Here is a 15,755-nt window from a genome sequence, read left to right as displayed (position 1 = left end):
TGCAGCTCCTCCCAGGGGGCGTGGTTCCCCAGGTATAACCCACCCTGCTCTAGCAGCTCCAGTTCGTAACAAGCAGTACAAACAAAAGGAGGGGTGGGTGCTGTGTCCGTCCATGAACTCAGAGAAATGGATTTTACGGCGAGTACAAAATTCCTATTTTCTCTTCCGTTCATGGACGGACACAGAAGCCTTTGACCTTAGGGACGTCCCCAAGCAGTGTCCAAAAATTTGAGGGGTGGGAAAAACAACACAGCAAACCAAGCTACACCCCAAACAAAACCGGAGTTACTCAACGGAGGAACTCCAACTTTAAACTGCCGCCTGTAACACCTTGCGGCCGAAGGAGGCATCAGAAAATGCACTCACATCCACCTTGTAAAACTTTAAAAAAGTGTGGACCGACGACCAGGTCGCTGCCTCACACACCTGTAACACAGAGGCTTGATACCGGAAAGCCCAAGAGGCACGGATCGCCCTGGTCGAATGTGCCGTAACCCGAAAGGGAGGCGCCCGCCCCTTTAGGGCATAGGCCTGAAGCACAACCTGTCGTATCCACCTAGAAATGGTGGCCGACGAGACTGCCAGACCTATTCTGGGACCAGCCACCGACACGAACAGTAAGTCCGACTTCCGGAACGGAGCCGTAGCAGAGAAGTACCCCGTAGGGCCCGAACCACATCCAGGGAAAGTAAAGTGGCCTCCTTCTGGTTTTTCGGCTGAGGACATAAGGATGGAAGAACAATGTCCTCATTAATGTGAAAAGCCGAAACGACCTTCGGAAGAAAAGAGGGCTGCGGCCGCAGCACCACCTTATCCTTATGGATGACCAAATAGGGAGCCTTGCAAGACAAGGCCGCCAGTTCAGATACTCGTCTGATCGAGGTAATCGCTACCAGAAAAAACACCTTTTGTGACAGAGGCAACAAAGGGATCTTTCGGATGTCCCCAAAGAGAGTATCCTGAAGCACCGAAAGGACTAAATTCAAGTCCCATGGGGGTAATGGATGGCGCACCGAAGAGCCACATGTCGGACCCCCTGTACAAACGTACGCACCAAGGAGTGCGCCGCCAAGGGTCGCTAAAAGTAAACGGCCAGAGCCAAAATCTGACTCTTAACCGTACTCAAGGCGAGAGCCTGATCCACTCCCCGCTGTAAAAAATAGCAGAATCCTAGACACCACGTATGAACGAGGGTGCCACTTCATCTCCTCACACAGAGATGTAGGCCTTCCACGTACGATAGTAAATCCTATGTGAGGTAGACTTCCGTGCACGCAGCATGGTAAAGACCACCGAGCCCAACAGGCCTCGGTCCATCAGTACCTGGCTCTCAACAGCCATGCTGTTAAAGCCATCAACTGTAAAGCAGGGTGGAAGATCGGACCCTGCGACAGAAGATCTGTTCTCAGAGGTAGACGCCAGGGGGCGTCTCCCACCAGACACACCAGGTCCGCGTATCAGGAGCGGCGCGGCCAGTCTGGGGCGATCAGGATTGTTGGAATCCCTTCGGCTTCCACTCTGCGCAGCAGGCGAGGAAGAAGCTTCAGAGGAGGGAAGGCGTAAATCAGTCGATAGTGACCCCAAGGAGCCACCAACACGTCTTACGCGTCCGCCCACAGGTTTTTCGACCTGGCCACGGACCGTGGCACCTTCCGGTTGAGATGGGATGCTAGAAGGTCCACGTCTGGAGTGTCCCACTTTTGGCACAGACCCCTAAACACTTCCGGGTGAAGTGACCATTCTCCTGGGTCTACTGATTGGCGACTTAAGTAGTCGGCTTGCCAATTCTGAACCCCCGGAATGTACACGGCCGATAGAGCCGGAACGGACCTTTCGGCCCACCGAAGGGTGTGCGCTACTTCCAGCGCTGCAGCTGAGCTTCGTGTGCCTCCCTGATGATTGACGTATGCCACAGCCGTGGTGTTGTCGGACTGGATCCTGACCGGTCGGCCCTGCAGCTCCAGGGACCACCCGGCAAGGCACAGCTTGAGTGCTCGGAGCTCCTGAACATTGATTGGCAGGCGAGACTCCTCCTGAGTCCAGCGCCCCTGGGCTGACTGGGTGTCCCAAACGCCCCCCCCAGCCGGAGAGGCTGGCATCCATTTCTGCCATGTCACTTGGACAGTGGTTGCGACGACTTCCCGGCCCGAAGCAGCGGAGACGTCAGCCACCACACCAGGGAAGACTTGACCAGTTGACTCAACTGAATCTGGGAATCCAGAGAAGACGTGAGCATGTCCCAACGTGACAGAATCTCCTTCTGTAGTTCCCTGGTGTGGAATTGGACATAAGGAACTGCCTCGAAAGAGGCCACCATCAGACCCAGAACCCTCATGCAGAATCAAAGAGACGACCACTTCTGGGTCAACAACTGCTGCACCGCAGATTGCAGAGTCTAAAGTTTCTCCGTTGGGAGAAAAACTCCCGCCTCCGCGGAATCCAGGACTAGCCCTAGGTATTCCAGGCGCAGAGACGGAACCAACACTGACTTCTGGATATTCAGAAGCCAGCCGAACTCTCAGAGAGTGACACGTGAGAGACACGTCCTCTTCTAATTCTGAGCCTGAGGAAGCTCTCAGGAGAAGGTCGTCCAGATATCCCACGATAGCGATCCCTCGCTGTCTCAGCAGGGCCAGTATTGGGGCGAGCACCGTGGTGAAAACCCGTGGTGGCCAGGCCGAATGGGAGGGCCACAAATTGAAAGTGGTCCTCCCCGATCGCAAAGCGCAGAACCTCTGGTGCCTTGTGCATACGGGAACATGCAGGTATGCGTCAATGATATCCAAGGATGCCATGAAGTCCCCCTGATGGAGCGCTGCCATTACCGAGCGAATCGACTCCATCCTGAATTTTTGCACTTTGACAAAGCAATTGAGGGCCTTGAGGTCCAGGATTGGACGGACCCCTCCTTTTTGGAGGCTACAAACAGATTGGAGTAAAACCCCTGAAACCGTTCCATCGAGGGAACAATCACTCCCCTGACCAGAAAATCCTGGACAGCCCCCGACAGAGCCTGCCGGCGAACTGAAGGAAACTGGAGCGGGGCAGACCTTCATGCGGAAGCAGGTTTGTCCGCAGGCTTGCGGAACCAGGGGTGCTTCTGCCCTGACGCTTTGGGGTAGTAAAAGAGGGCCCTTGCCTACGGCGAGGCTCCTTGCCCTTCCCAGACTGTGGGAGCAGTGTGCTCTTATCACCTGTGGCATCCTTAATGATGTCATCCAGGGACGCCCCAAAAAGCCGCTCACCCTTAAAGGGCAAATCCACCAAGGCCTTCTTGGAGGATCGGTCCGCAGACCAGCATTTCAGCCACACAAGGCGGCGTAGTACCACCGCATAGGCGGAGGCTCTGGAAAGCAAGGGAAGCGTATCCAGGGCCGACTCACAAATGTTAGACCCTGAACCAATTGTTCAGCCAGGTCCTTGCAGGTCTCGGAAGCATCCTGCTCCTCCAGCAACAACTTTGCCTGATCAGTCCGTGTCTGCGACACCAGAGACCCGGCCACAACCGATCTCATAGCCGAACCCACAACCGTGAACATAGAGCGGGCCACAGCCTCCACTCTCCTATCAGTGGGGTCCGTAAAAGCAGGAGTTCCCACCACAGGCAACGTGGTGGCCTTACTCAGTCTGGACACAGGAGGGTCCGCTGACGGAGGAGATACCCACTTTTTTTTTTTTTTTTAAAGTCCTCCTCAAAAGGGATAACGGACTGCAAAGTTTTTTAGGAACAGCAAAAACTTTCCTTACATAGCAAATTCTATAATTTACTGACCCTGAGGCAGAGTCATCCTCACAGTCCGTGTGGGTTAAGCCTGCATGGTCAGAGACATCCCCAGAAGCAGGCTCAGGGAGGGGGCGCTTAGTACCCCCCTACTGGGCATCAGCTGCTTCAAACCTGGCGAGAAACGCCTCAAGTACAGCTGACATTGCCTCAACAGATGCGGCAATGTCTCAACAGATTGCCTCAACAGATAACTCAGGCATTGCTGGGGCAGAAACACCAGGTTCAGGTTCCATATTGCCCCACCGCTGTGTACTGCAAGACAGAACAACCCACCGGTCACCTCCTGGCTGCAAAAATAGAAGCAGAGGCCTCCCAGGGACTCACCACCCCACCCAGCTGCAGAGAGAGCTAAAAAACCTGAGGTGTGCGCTGATGTGCTGGCTGTGCTGTGTCTGTCACCTCAGGGAAGAATCACTGCCTTTCACAGCGCTAAAACTGTCACAAGAGGCCAAGAGATTTCCAAGATGGCCGCCGTCTGAGGTAAAAATCACCTCATACAACACAGCAGCACACAGCAGCACCCCCCAGAGTAACAACACAGTCCAACACCACACGGGCCCCGGCGGTAATAAAGAAAACCCAGGAGGCCCCCTTCACAGCCGCTACCCAGTCAGGGAAAGGAAGGAGAGGAAGGGGAGAGAGGAAAGCAGGGCGGACCCTCAGTCGACCTCCCCAGGGAAAACACCAGCCATATCACCTTACCTGGGCAAGGGGCCACTACTTACCTGTCCTGCGACCACCGGCTGGAGGTATCCCAGACAGAACCAACGTCCACTAACGGCATGGCTGTCGGCCAGACACACTGTGACAAAGCCATAGAGACCGGTCATATGTGTGTCCTGGAACATGTAGTTCCCCCCGGCCGCCCCTGGAGCAATGGGGCCTGTCGTGGACAACCCAAAGCTGAGGGCCGGCACACGCTCGATGGCCGAACATGGGGGGACTACAAGAGTCAAGACCCAGCCTGTCACCCAGTCGGCTGTTGATAGAAGAATCACAGGATTCAAAAATGCAGGAACAAAATAATAAAAAGCGAGAAAAATCGCAAGAAAAAAATCTCTTGCTCAGAGTGCCTGACCTCTCCTGTCGTTAGGCAGGAAAAAAAACTGGAGCTGCTAGAGCAGGGTGTGGGTTATACCTGGGGAACCACCTTGGTGAAAACCCGTGGTGCCAAGGCCATGCCAAACGGGAGGGCCACAATTTGAAAGTGGTCCTCTCCGATCGCAAAAATCTCTGGCGTTTTGCACATATGGGGATATGCAGGTACGCGTCCTTGATATGCCAGGATGCTAGGAAATCCCCCTGACGGAGCGCTGCTATTACTGAGCGCATAGACTCCATCCTGAGCTTTTGTACCTTTACAAAGCAATTGAGGGCCTTGAGGTCCAGAACTGGACGGACCCCGTCCTTCTTGGGGATACAAACAGATTGGAGTGAAGCCGCTGAAAACGTTCCTGCGAGGGAACCGGCACAATCACTCCTCTGACCAGCAGATCCTGGACAGCCCTTGACCGATCTTTCAGGCGACCCGGAGGTTGGAGGGAAAAACTCTGTTTGGCGGACAAGAGGGAAATTCTATCTTGTACCCCGAGGAAACTACTTCACAGACCCAACGGTCAGAAAGAAGAGACCTCCACCGAGCCGTGAATTCGTGAGGTGGGGCAAACCTTCAGGTGGAGGCATGCTTGTCTGCAGGCTTGTTGGGCTTGCGGTACCAGGTGCGCTTTTGTCCTTCAGTGGACGCCTTAGCACCCTGAAAATGTTTTCCTGTCGCACTTGGCGAGCGAAAAGACCGCTTGGGGGTAGTAAATGAGGGCCTTTGCCTATGGCATGGCTCCTTTCCCTTCCCAGACTGCGGGAGCAGAGTGCTCTACCGCCTGTGGCATCCTTTATGATGTCACCCAGGGAAGCCCCAAAAAAGCCGTTCACCCTTAAAGGGTAAGTCCAACAGGGACTTCTTAGAGGACTGGTCCGCAGACCAACATTTTAGCCACACAAGGCGGCGTAGTACCACCGTGTAGGCGGAGGCCCTGGAAAGCAAGGGAAGCGTATCCAGGGCCGACTCGCAGACAAATTTGAGACCTTGGACCAACTGGTCGGCCAGGTCAACGCAGGTCTCCGAAGCATTCTGCGCCTCCAGCTCCTGCACCAGGGACTTACCCTGTTCAGTAAAAGTCTGTGACATCAGAGCCCCGGCCAAAACCGGTCTCACTGCCGATCCCACCACTGTGAATAAAGAGTGGGGTCCTTAAAGGCGGGAGCCCCTTCTACAGGCAACGTGGTAGCTTTGTTAAGCCTGGACACAGGGGGGTCCACTGACGGAGGAGATACCCACTGTTTAATCCTCCCCAAAAAGGTAACGGACCACGAAGTACTTTAGTACAGCAACAGCTTTCTGCGGCCGATCCCATTCCTTGTATAACAAGTCGTCCGGATACTCAAGTTTTAGAGTATCCCGCAAGTTTTAGAGTATCCCGCACCGCAGTGATAAAAGCTCCAATAAATTCCTTATCCTGCTTTGACCCTGAAGCAGAATCATCCTCACTGTCCGCGTGGGTTAAGTCTGCATCCTCTGACATGAGAGGTTCTGCGTCAGAGACACCCCCATAAGCAGGCTCAGGGAGGGAGCGCTTTTTAACCCCCCTTCTGGCCACTAGCCGCTCCATCCTGGCAACAAATGCCTCCAGGACTGCCGTCACAGCATCCAGCAAAGGCCACAGGAGCAGGGGCACTAAGGGTTAAGTATGGCATGATTGGGGAAAAAAACTTACATGAGGGGCCCTGGTGGTTCAGACTCCATGCTGTCTGCCACAAAAAATGTTGCCACCTTAGTCTGTAGACTCCAAAACGGACCCACCGGCCACCCTCCTGGCTGACACAAAGAGCAGGGACCCCCAAGGACTCACCACCCAGGACAGGCTGTACCGCTTAGCAGAGCTGAGAAAAACGCTGTTTGTGTTGTGTTGTTTCCTCCGGAGAAGAAGCTGCGGTGTGCGCGCCATTATTACAGGCACATGAGGCCAAATAAATTCTAAAATGGCCGCCGACATGCATAAAACAGCATGCGGGCTACAAGAAAATGGCCGCTGAGTATATAGAGCCGCGGCTCTGGCAAAATGGCGGCCGTACATGTGCAAACACACTGTAAAAAACACACAGCCCCACACAGACAGAGCCACAATAATACATTTCAGCCCAGTGCAGTAAAATACATAGCAGCCCACAGCAGCACAGCCCCCCCGGCAGTAGCAGAGCCCCCTCAGGTGGACCCCCCCAGCTCACAGCCGCCACCCAGAAACGGGGAAGGAGGGAGAGGAAAAGGGAGAGGGGAAAGCAGGGCGGACCCTCAGTCGACCTCCCCAGGAATGCACCAGCCGAAATCACCCTGCCGAGGAAAGGGGACACTACTTACCCGTCCTGCGACCACCGGCTGTAGGCATTCCAGACAGAACAAACGTCCGCTTGCGGCATGGCTGTCGGCCCGGCACACTGTGACACAGCCATAGAGACCGGTCATATGTGTGCCCTGGAACATGTAGTTCACCTGCCGCCCCTGGAGCAACAGGGCATGTCGTGGTCGGCCTAGTTAAAGACCGGCACACGCTCGATGGTCGAACGTGGGATGACTACAAGGATTCAAAATCCAGCCCGTCACCCAGTCGGCAGTTGATAGAGATCCCAGGATCCAAAAAGCAGGAACAGAAAACAAATAAAGGCAAAAAAATCAAAAAAAATTCAGACCAATGAGCTCCAGAAATGCCATGCTCTCCTGACGCTAGGCAGATTAAAACTGAGGCTGGATGCTTCCAGAGAGTGGGATGTACCCGGGGGACACGCCCCCATGGGCGGTGCTGTACGGAAAAGTGTTTTTAACACTAAAAGTGCTGTTTTTTTCTGCCTAGTCTCTCCTAGAGAAAAGGTACATAACCCTAAGGTCAATGCTGCTGTGTCTGTCCATGAACGAAAGAGAAATATCTATTGTACGTGTCCACTGGGGAGGGGGTTAAGCCCCTCCAGGCCAGTCTAAAAGAGTCATCATAGCCGATCCTGCCTGAGCAAAGAACTGCATGCATCCGGAGGCAGTGCTGGGGAGACTACCAGCATCTAGATATCCGGCCTGTCACCCAGCGCCGCAGGTTATAGTTACATAGTTAGTCAGGTTGAAAAAAAAAAAGACACAAGTCCATCAAGTTCAACCATAAGAAATAAATAATAATAATATCGTACAATCCCATATAAACAATTCTATACCCACAGTTGATCCAGAGGAAGGAAAAAAAAAAAAACAACAAAGCATGATCCAATTTGCTACAGCAGGGGAAAAAAATCCTTCCTGATCCCCCGAGAGGCAATCGGATTTTCCCCGGATCAACTTTACCTAAAAATGTCAGTACTCAGTTATATTCTGTACATTTAGGAAAGTATCCAGACCTTTCTTATAGCAATCTACTGGCCAGAACCACCTCTGGAGGGAGTCTGTTCCACATTTTCACAGCTCTTACTGTGAAGAAACCTTTCCGTATTTGGAGATGAAATCTCTTTTCCTCTAGACATAAAGAGTGCCTCCTTGTCCTCAGCGATGACCGTGAATAACTCAACACCAAGTTCACTATATGGACCCCTTATATATTTGTACATGTTGATCATATCCCCCCTTAATCTCCTTTTCTCAAGAGTGAATAAATTCAGTTCCTCTAATCTTTCCTCATAGCTGAGCTCCTCCATCCCTCTTATCAGTTTGGTTGCCCTTCTCTGCACTTTCTCCAGTTCCCCGATATCCTTTTTGAGAACTGGGGCCCAAAACTGAACTGCATATTCCAGATGAGGTCTTAATAGGAGGTCATTGAGGATCAAAAACATCCAAGCTGTGATATGCAGACGGGGTGTTTTTTTTTGTTGCTGTGCCTCAAAGTCCTACTCTTGCAGGTGGCAAAATAAACCCACAAAGATCACGATCTATAGGTCCAGCTGTGTGCTTCAATGAAAGGAATCCCCTGCAAATCTCAGCGACATGAATCTACTGGTGCGGCCGGGATTGACTCTTTGGGGGAGAGTTACTAAAATTGCAGCACTCAGAATCTGGTGCAACTGTGCATGGGAGCCAATCGGCTTCTTCAGTTAAAGTGGTTGTTAAGCCACTCGTATTTAAAAGCTCTCATCCCCTCTATATTAGAACAGCAAGTTCCCCTGTGTTATATCATACACAGACAGCAACCTGCCACAGGTAAGGTCCACCCCCCCTCGCGGCCTGACAGCCCCCTGCCTGCTTCCCTCCACCTCCCACCCCACCCTTTAAACATCGGGGCACCCACTATTCGCATCGGATATCGCGGCAGCCGCATCCAGGAAAGGCCCCGGCTTCAGCCGAGGCCTAGCGGCGCGTCCGCGATCTATTTTCAAAAGCCCCCTCTCAAACTCCTCCTACTACCCGGTCACCGAGGACGCCCCGCAGCGCCCCAGGATCCCTTCCTGCCTCCCCCCTCGGCTGCCCCAGTACTCCAGCCCCCGGCTCGGGCCTAGTCCCGATCGGCGGCCATCTTGCTACACCCAAGCTATAGTTCCACCACTATAGCTCACCCCCACCTCCCTTCTGCTGCCCAGGTTCCAAGGATTGCCTACCACCTGTGATCACAGGCGGAACGCACTTCACCCACCCATCAGCATTAATTGCGTACTCCGTATTGATCCAGGGTTTTGCTGATCGCCCTTGAGGGGTCAGGAAGGAATTTTTTTCCCTTCCTCTGGACCAATTGGGGAGGGAAGACCAACGAGTGGTGGCCCACTGGAAAATCTTCCTTCCCATCCACCATAAAAAACCCCCAATCAACTTCACTTCCCTGCGTTTTTCTGCGACCACGAGTAATCTGAGATACTCTGCAGAAACCATCTGGGAACTAAAACTATTCGCCTCAATATTACCAGTTGTCACCAAAAAAACTCTAAGAAGTGAGCAACTGTTAAGAATCGATCGACTGTTAAAAATTACAAGCATTCACCTCAACCTAAGCGCATATTATGCGCTTTGGTTAATACAAGATCGGCAGTAAAACACCGACAAGAAATCCACGATTTCATCCTACAATGCGATTTAGACTGCCTCTATCACAGAAAGCTGGCTCACAGCCGACTGCAACACCATTCTAGGAGAACTGGTGCCAGAAAATGATCGCATTATAACAGAAAACAGAGTGGGGCAAAGAGGAGGAGGCCTGGTGGTGACCCACAAGACTCACCTCTCGATCTCCAAACCAATCCTTCAAAACCCACTGCCATTCATGGAAACCCTCACTCTGCAACTACAAACAAATCCCCAGGAGACCGTCCATATCCTACTCTGCTATAGACCACCGGGTCCAAAATCGCAGCTTCTCTCACCTTTGACAGAGTTCATCTCCACTTACACCCTAAACAGCAAACATCTTTTGCTGCACGGGGATTTCAACCTCTGGATCCCGTTGCCGACGCCTGCATCGACCACTTGGAAGGATTAGGGCTGCAGCAACTAGTATCAGGTCACATGCTCGATCTTATTTTCAGACAAGATCTGGAAATAAACATTCTAAAAAGTGAACCATTGCCATGGACAGACCACCATGCAATTAAATTCACAATTACCATAAATGCCCCCTTAACAAAAACGTTAAAACCAGTGTCAACACACTGGACTAGATCGCAGAAGAAGCTCCATTCGGAACACTTCAAAACCACTTTAGGGAACAAAATAAAAAACAATCCAACTACATCAAACAGCCACAGAAACACTGGATGCCATAAACCGGGCTCTACTACAGTCAGCCGACTTAGTAGCGCCCAAATGCAAAATCCGCATCCGGAAAATCAACTCCAGCTGGTTTAACGACCAGCTGCCGTTGCTAAAGAAAGAACGCAGAAGAACGGAAGCAGCCTGGAAAAGAAGCTCTTCAGAGGAAAACTATACCATCTATAAGGAAATAACAAAAAAATACCACAAAGAAATCTTTAAAGCCAAAAAAAATTATTTCTCCAATATCATCACCAATGCCCTTAACCGTCCCCGCGAACTCTTCAAGCTAGTCACCCAGACCATGAATCCAGTCTGTCTTGAGGCCCCCAATTCTGACACCCAAGAATTTTGCAATGAATTAGCGGATTATTTCGTTAAAAAAATTGAAAGAATCCGTGAAAGCATTCAGCAAAATAGAACTCCCATTAACTCCCCCCTCAATCATACGCCCAACACCCACATAAAGTCGCCGCAATCAACAACGTTCACTTTAAAACCTATTTCCATCGGGCCACAAAAAACATTATCGCTACCCTGCGAAACAGCACAGCGCCGAATGATATCATCCCCACCAAACTGCTGAAGGAATGTGCCGATATCCTGGCACCGCCAATCACGCAGCTTATAAACCAGTCATTCAAGGAAGGTATTGTGCCCACCTGCCTAAAACAAGGCATAAATCAGACCTATCTTGAAGAAACCCACCCTCGACCCCAAAGACCCAAAACACCGCCATCCTATAACAGGCCTAAATGTCCTCTCCAAGGTAATGGAGCACCCGGAAGCGATTCAGTTCGCATGCGCCACGCTTTATACGTTTTTCATTCATTCATTCATTCATTCATTCATTCAATGGAGAAAGTAGTGGTACAACAGCTGCAACATCACTTAGACACCCATAATTTGCTCGATCCATTTCAAATCGAGTTTCCGTCCCGGACACGGGACAGAAACAGCACTACTCAAAATATGGGATGACACTCTCGAGGCCTGCAGACGAAGGAGAATCTTGCCTTCTAGTACTGTTGGACCTAAGCGCAGTTTTCGACACGGTAGACCACAAACTATTACTGACTCGGCTAGCTGAAGTAGCCAGAGTCGCGGAAGGTGATCTATCTTTGTTTTCCTCTTTTGTGTGGAAAACTGATCACAAATAGTGAAATTGGGGCCTTTCACTTCTGAAAAACGCACTGTGTCCTGCGGAGTCCCTCAAGGATCCCCTTTATCGACGGTGCTGTTCAACATCTACCTCCGCCCTCTCTTTGAAATCATCAGTAGCTAAGAGTTACTTTACCACTCTTATGCAGATGGATACACAACTGTATTTTCGCATCTGCAACAAAAATGATCATCATCTCGGTCTAGAGAAATCCCTCTCTTTGATAGAAGACTGGATGACAAAGAGTTATCTTAAACTCAACAGTTCAAAAACAGAACTTCTCCTGTTTCACGCCAGTCGAAAAAATCAACTGGCAACAACTTGGACACCTCCACCCATTCTGGGCGAAACCATCACCCCTAGCGCCAAAGTCAAAAGTCTCGGAGTCATCTTTGACACCTACATGACAATGGATGCACAAATAGGGTCAGTAGTCAGCGGATCGCATTATCTGCTGCACCTACTACGCAGACTTATTCCCTTTATTCCCAAAGAAGACATTGCAGTCGTGGTGGGAACAATTGTCAACTCCAGACTGGACTATGCAAATGCCCTCTTCCTGGGACTCCCAAAGTACCAAATCACCCGTCTGCAAGTCGTTTAAAATATGGCCGCCAGACTTGTGACTGGGAAAAAACCTTGGGAATCAATCTCACCTTCACTGAGAAGCCTTCACTGGTTGCCAGTAAAAGACAGAATTTCTTTTAAAGCACTCTGTCTGACGCATAAGTGTATTCAAGGAAATGCCCCCCAATATCTATACGAAAAACTAAAAGCTCACAACCCCAATCGCGTTCTGCGATCCATCAACCAAAATCTAATCCAGATACCCAAAGCCAGATTCAAGTCCAAAGGAGAAAGAAGATTTGCGGTCCAAGGTCCCAGACTATGGAACGCTTTACCAACCAGCATTCGGTTGGAGGAGAACCACTTGGCCTTTAGAAGAAAGATTAAAACCCATCTCTTTTGATGACAAAGGAGAAATGGACAACGAGCACCCAGAGGCGATTTAGTTTGCATGTACTGCGCTATATAAGTTTCTCACTCACTCACTCACTCACATATGCTCATCTGTACTGATAACACAGCATCTTCCTACGATCAGGTGCCTCCTCTATCCTCTGCCTAGCTGACAGTTCCAGTGGCCGGGGCCAAGCACTGCCGCCAGCCGGGGAGAGACAGAGCCGAGGAGTCACATGATCGCAGGAAGACGCTGTGTTATCAGTACAAGTGAGCATATTTATAATATAACAGACACAGGGGAACTTATTGATCTAATACAGAGGGGGGTGGGAGCTTTTAATGTCAAGTATGAGAGCAGCAGGAGTGGGGGAAGGCAGGCACGGACACAAGCAGACAGTCAGAAAGGGGAGGAGGGAGAGGATGGAGGAGGGGACACAAGAGACAGAGCAGGGCTGCGGCTGATGGAGGCACGTATGCTGACAGCGGTGTCAGGGCTCAGCAGCCCTGATATATTGTGGTCAGCGTACGGGGGGGGGGGGGGCATAGCCAGGTATTGCAGGTGATACAGGGGGCCAAATAACACAGCACAAGCACTGTGCTGTATAACATGCTTTAAAGGGAACAGGATTGTTTTTTTTTGGGGGGCTTTGACAATAAAACCTGGAAGCCAATTAGTATCTATGCAGAGCTGCACCAGGTTTTGCACACTCTAGTTTTAGCAAGTCTCCCGCCTTTGTGCAAGTCCAGCCGTGATCACTGCAGGTAACTGTTGGCTGTGGGAAAAGTCACAAAATAGCTGTAGCCCCCAACAGCTCGTCATCGCAGTGTACGGGCTCAGCGGCCGCAGCCATCTGCATGCAGCCGTCAATCCCAGCAGAGGGAATCAGTAGATTGTTGCTGCTGGGATTTGCCATGTGGCCGCTTGCATGGAGACTAATCAAGCTTTACCATCACTTCAGCGCTGTGAATTCACAGAGGATTTAAATTTTGTTAGAAAATTGCAGCAACCAGGAAAAAAAAACAAAAAAAAAAAAACGTGTGGTCCAACGCTTACCCAGCTCCTGCTACAACGCACAGCTCTCTCTGCAATGGATGAACACTGACAGTGCGGGGGCTCGATAAGTCTACAGGCGATCGTACTTCATAGGTTGTTCCAGGGGTTCTGCGGTCCATCAGTGACAGCATGGAATCCAAGTGACTGACTATCAGGACAGAACCGTCAGCCGAATAGAAACCGAAGGAAGAGAAGTTTTCTTCCTCATCACGATAGATCTGTAGAGAAAAATAGGACAAGATTTACATCACAAATGTACCAGGAAACTGACAAGTTCATGGTCAAGGAGCGTTTAGATAATTATTTAAAATCTCCCTCTATAATAAAACCCCAATTCCAGCCTTTACATTGGAGAACATGTACAAAAAATAAATAAATAAATTCTAAAATCCGTTACTTAAAAAATCTCCATAAGCGACGCTTTAACCGCTTAACCCCCGGACCATATTGCTGGTCAAAGACCAGAGCACTTTTTGCGATTCGGCACTGCGTGGCTTTAACTGACAATTGCACGGTCGTGCTACGTGGCTCCCAAACAAAATTGGCGTCTTTCCCCCCCCCCCACAAATAGAGCTTTCTTTTGGTGGTATCTGATCACCTTTGCGGTTTTTAGTTTTTGCGCTATAAACAAAGATAGAGCGATAATTTTGAAAAAAATATATTTTTTACTTTTTGCTATAATAAATATCCCCAAAAACATATATATTTTTCCTCAGTTTAGGCCGATACGTATTCTTCTACATATTTTTCGTAAAAAAAAAAAAATAATAATAATATTGCAATAAACGTTTATTGATTGGTTTGCGCAAAAGTTATAGTGTTTACAAAATAGGGGGTAGTTTTATGTAATTTTTATTAATATATTTTTTTTTTTTTACTAGTAATGGCGGCGATCAGCGATTTTTTCTCGGTACTGCGACATTATGGTGGACACTTTTGACACATTCTTGGGACCATTGGCATTTTTATAGCGATCAGTGCTATAAAAATGCATTGAATTACTATAAAAATGCCACTGGCAGGGAAGGGGGTTAACACTAGGGGGCGGGGAATGGGTTAAGTATGTTCCCTGGGTGTGTTCTAACTGTAGGGGGGGTGGCCTCACTAGGGGAAATGACTGATCGCTGTTCATACATTGTATGAACAGACGGTCAGGCATTTCTCCCCCTGACAGGACCGGGAGCTGTGTGTTTACACACACAGCTCCCGGTCCTCGCTCTGTAACGAGCAATCACGGGTGCCCGGCGGCGATCACCACTAGTGGCCGCTTCGAGAGCCAACGTAGAGCTGCGGGCTCTGGCACAGGGGAGGTCTAGGGCTAAAATTATTGCTCTCGCACCAACGATCACAGCAATACCTCACATGTGTGGTTTGAACACCGTTTACACGCACATAAAAAATTAAAAAGGGAACGTTTTATATTTTTACACTTTCCCTTTAATTTTTTAATATTTCTGATCGCCTTCATTTCTATTACAAGAAAACACATGAACACATGAAATACATTCCTTGGAATAGGGCAGGACAGGTCCTCTTTACAGAGAGATGTGGGGGGTCTATAAGTCCCCACATCTCTCCTCTTCCATGTTGGAAAGCCTGAGCTAAAAAAAAAAAATATCGAACTCAGGTTTTCCAAAAAAATAAAATAAAAATGTAATTGTATATATATATATATATATATATATATATATATATATATATATATATATATATATATATATATATATATATATATATATATATATATATATATATATATAAACAAAATAAATGTCAGTGTTTACATCTGAATAACCTAGAATAAGGCTTATTTATAGGTAGTGGAAAATAGGATTTTTGTACTCACCCTAAAATCCATTTCTCTGAGTTCATAGACGGACACTTCTTTGACATTAGGGTTATGCTTCTTCCTACCAGGAGAGTTTAGGCAGAATTTTACAGCACTTAAAAGTGTTAAAACCTTTCCTTCGTGCCGCTCCCCCAGGCATAACCCACACCCTGCTCTAGGAGCCTCAGTCCGTAACAAGCAGTA

General features: G+C 49.5%; 1 protein-coding gene across 1 annotated transcript in view; it reads right to left on the bottom strand.

Annotated features, from left to right (window-relative positions):
• The window catches only part of LOC120931071 (WD repeat-containing protein 76-like), a 100,444-nt gene that overhangs the window by 14,865 nt on the left and 69,824 nt on the right, over nt 1-15,755 (bottom strand). The window contains exon 14 of the mRNA XM_040342195.1: nt 13,724-13,941. Coding sequence (XP_040198129.1) covers nt 13,724-13,941 — 218 coding nt within the window. The remainder of the gene's footprint in view (nt 1-13,723; nt 13,942-15,755) is intronic.

The sequence above is a fragment of the Rana temporaria genome, chromosome 3, assembly GCF_905171775.1.
Source record: "Rana temporaria chromosome 3, aRanTem1.1, whole genome shotgun sequence".
Lineage (NCBI taxonomy): Eukaryota > Metazoa > Chordata > Amphibia > Anura > Ranidae > Rana > Rana temporaria.
Note: the sequence above shows the minus strand (reverse complement) of the source record. Positions and strands in the feature narration are given on the sequence as shown.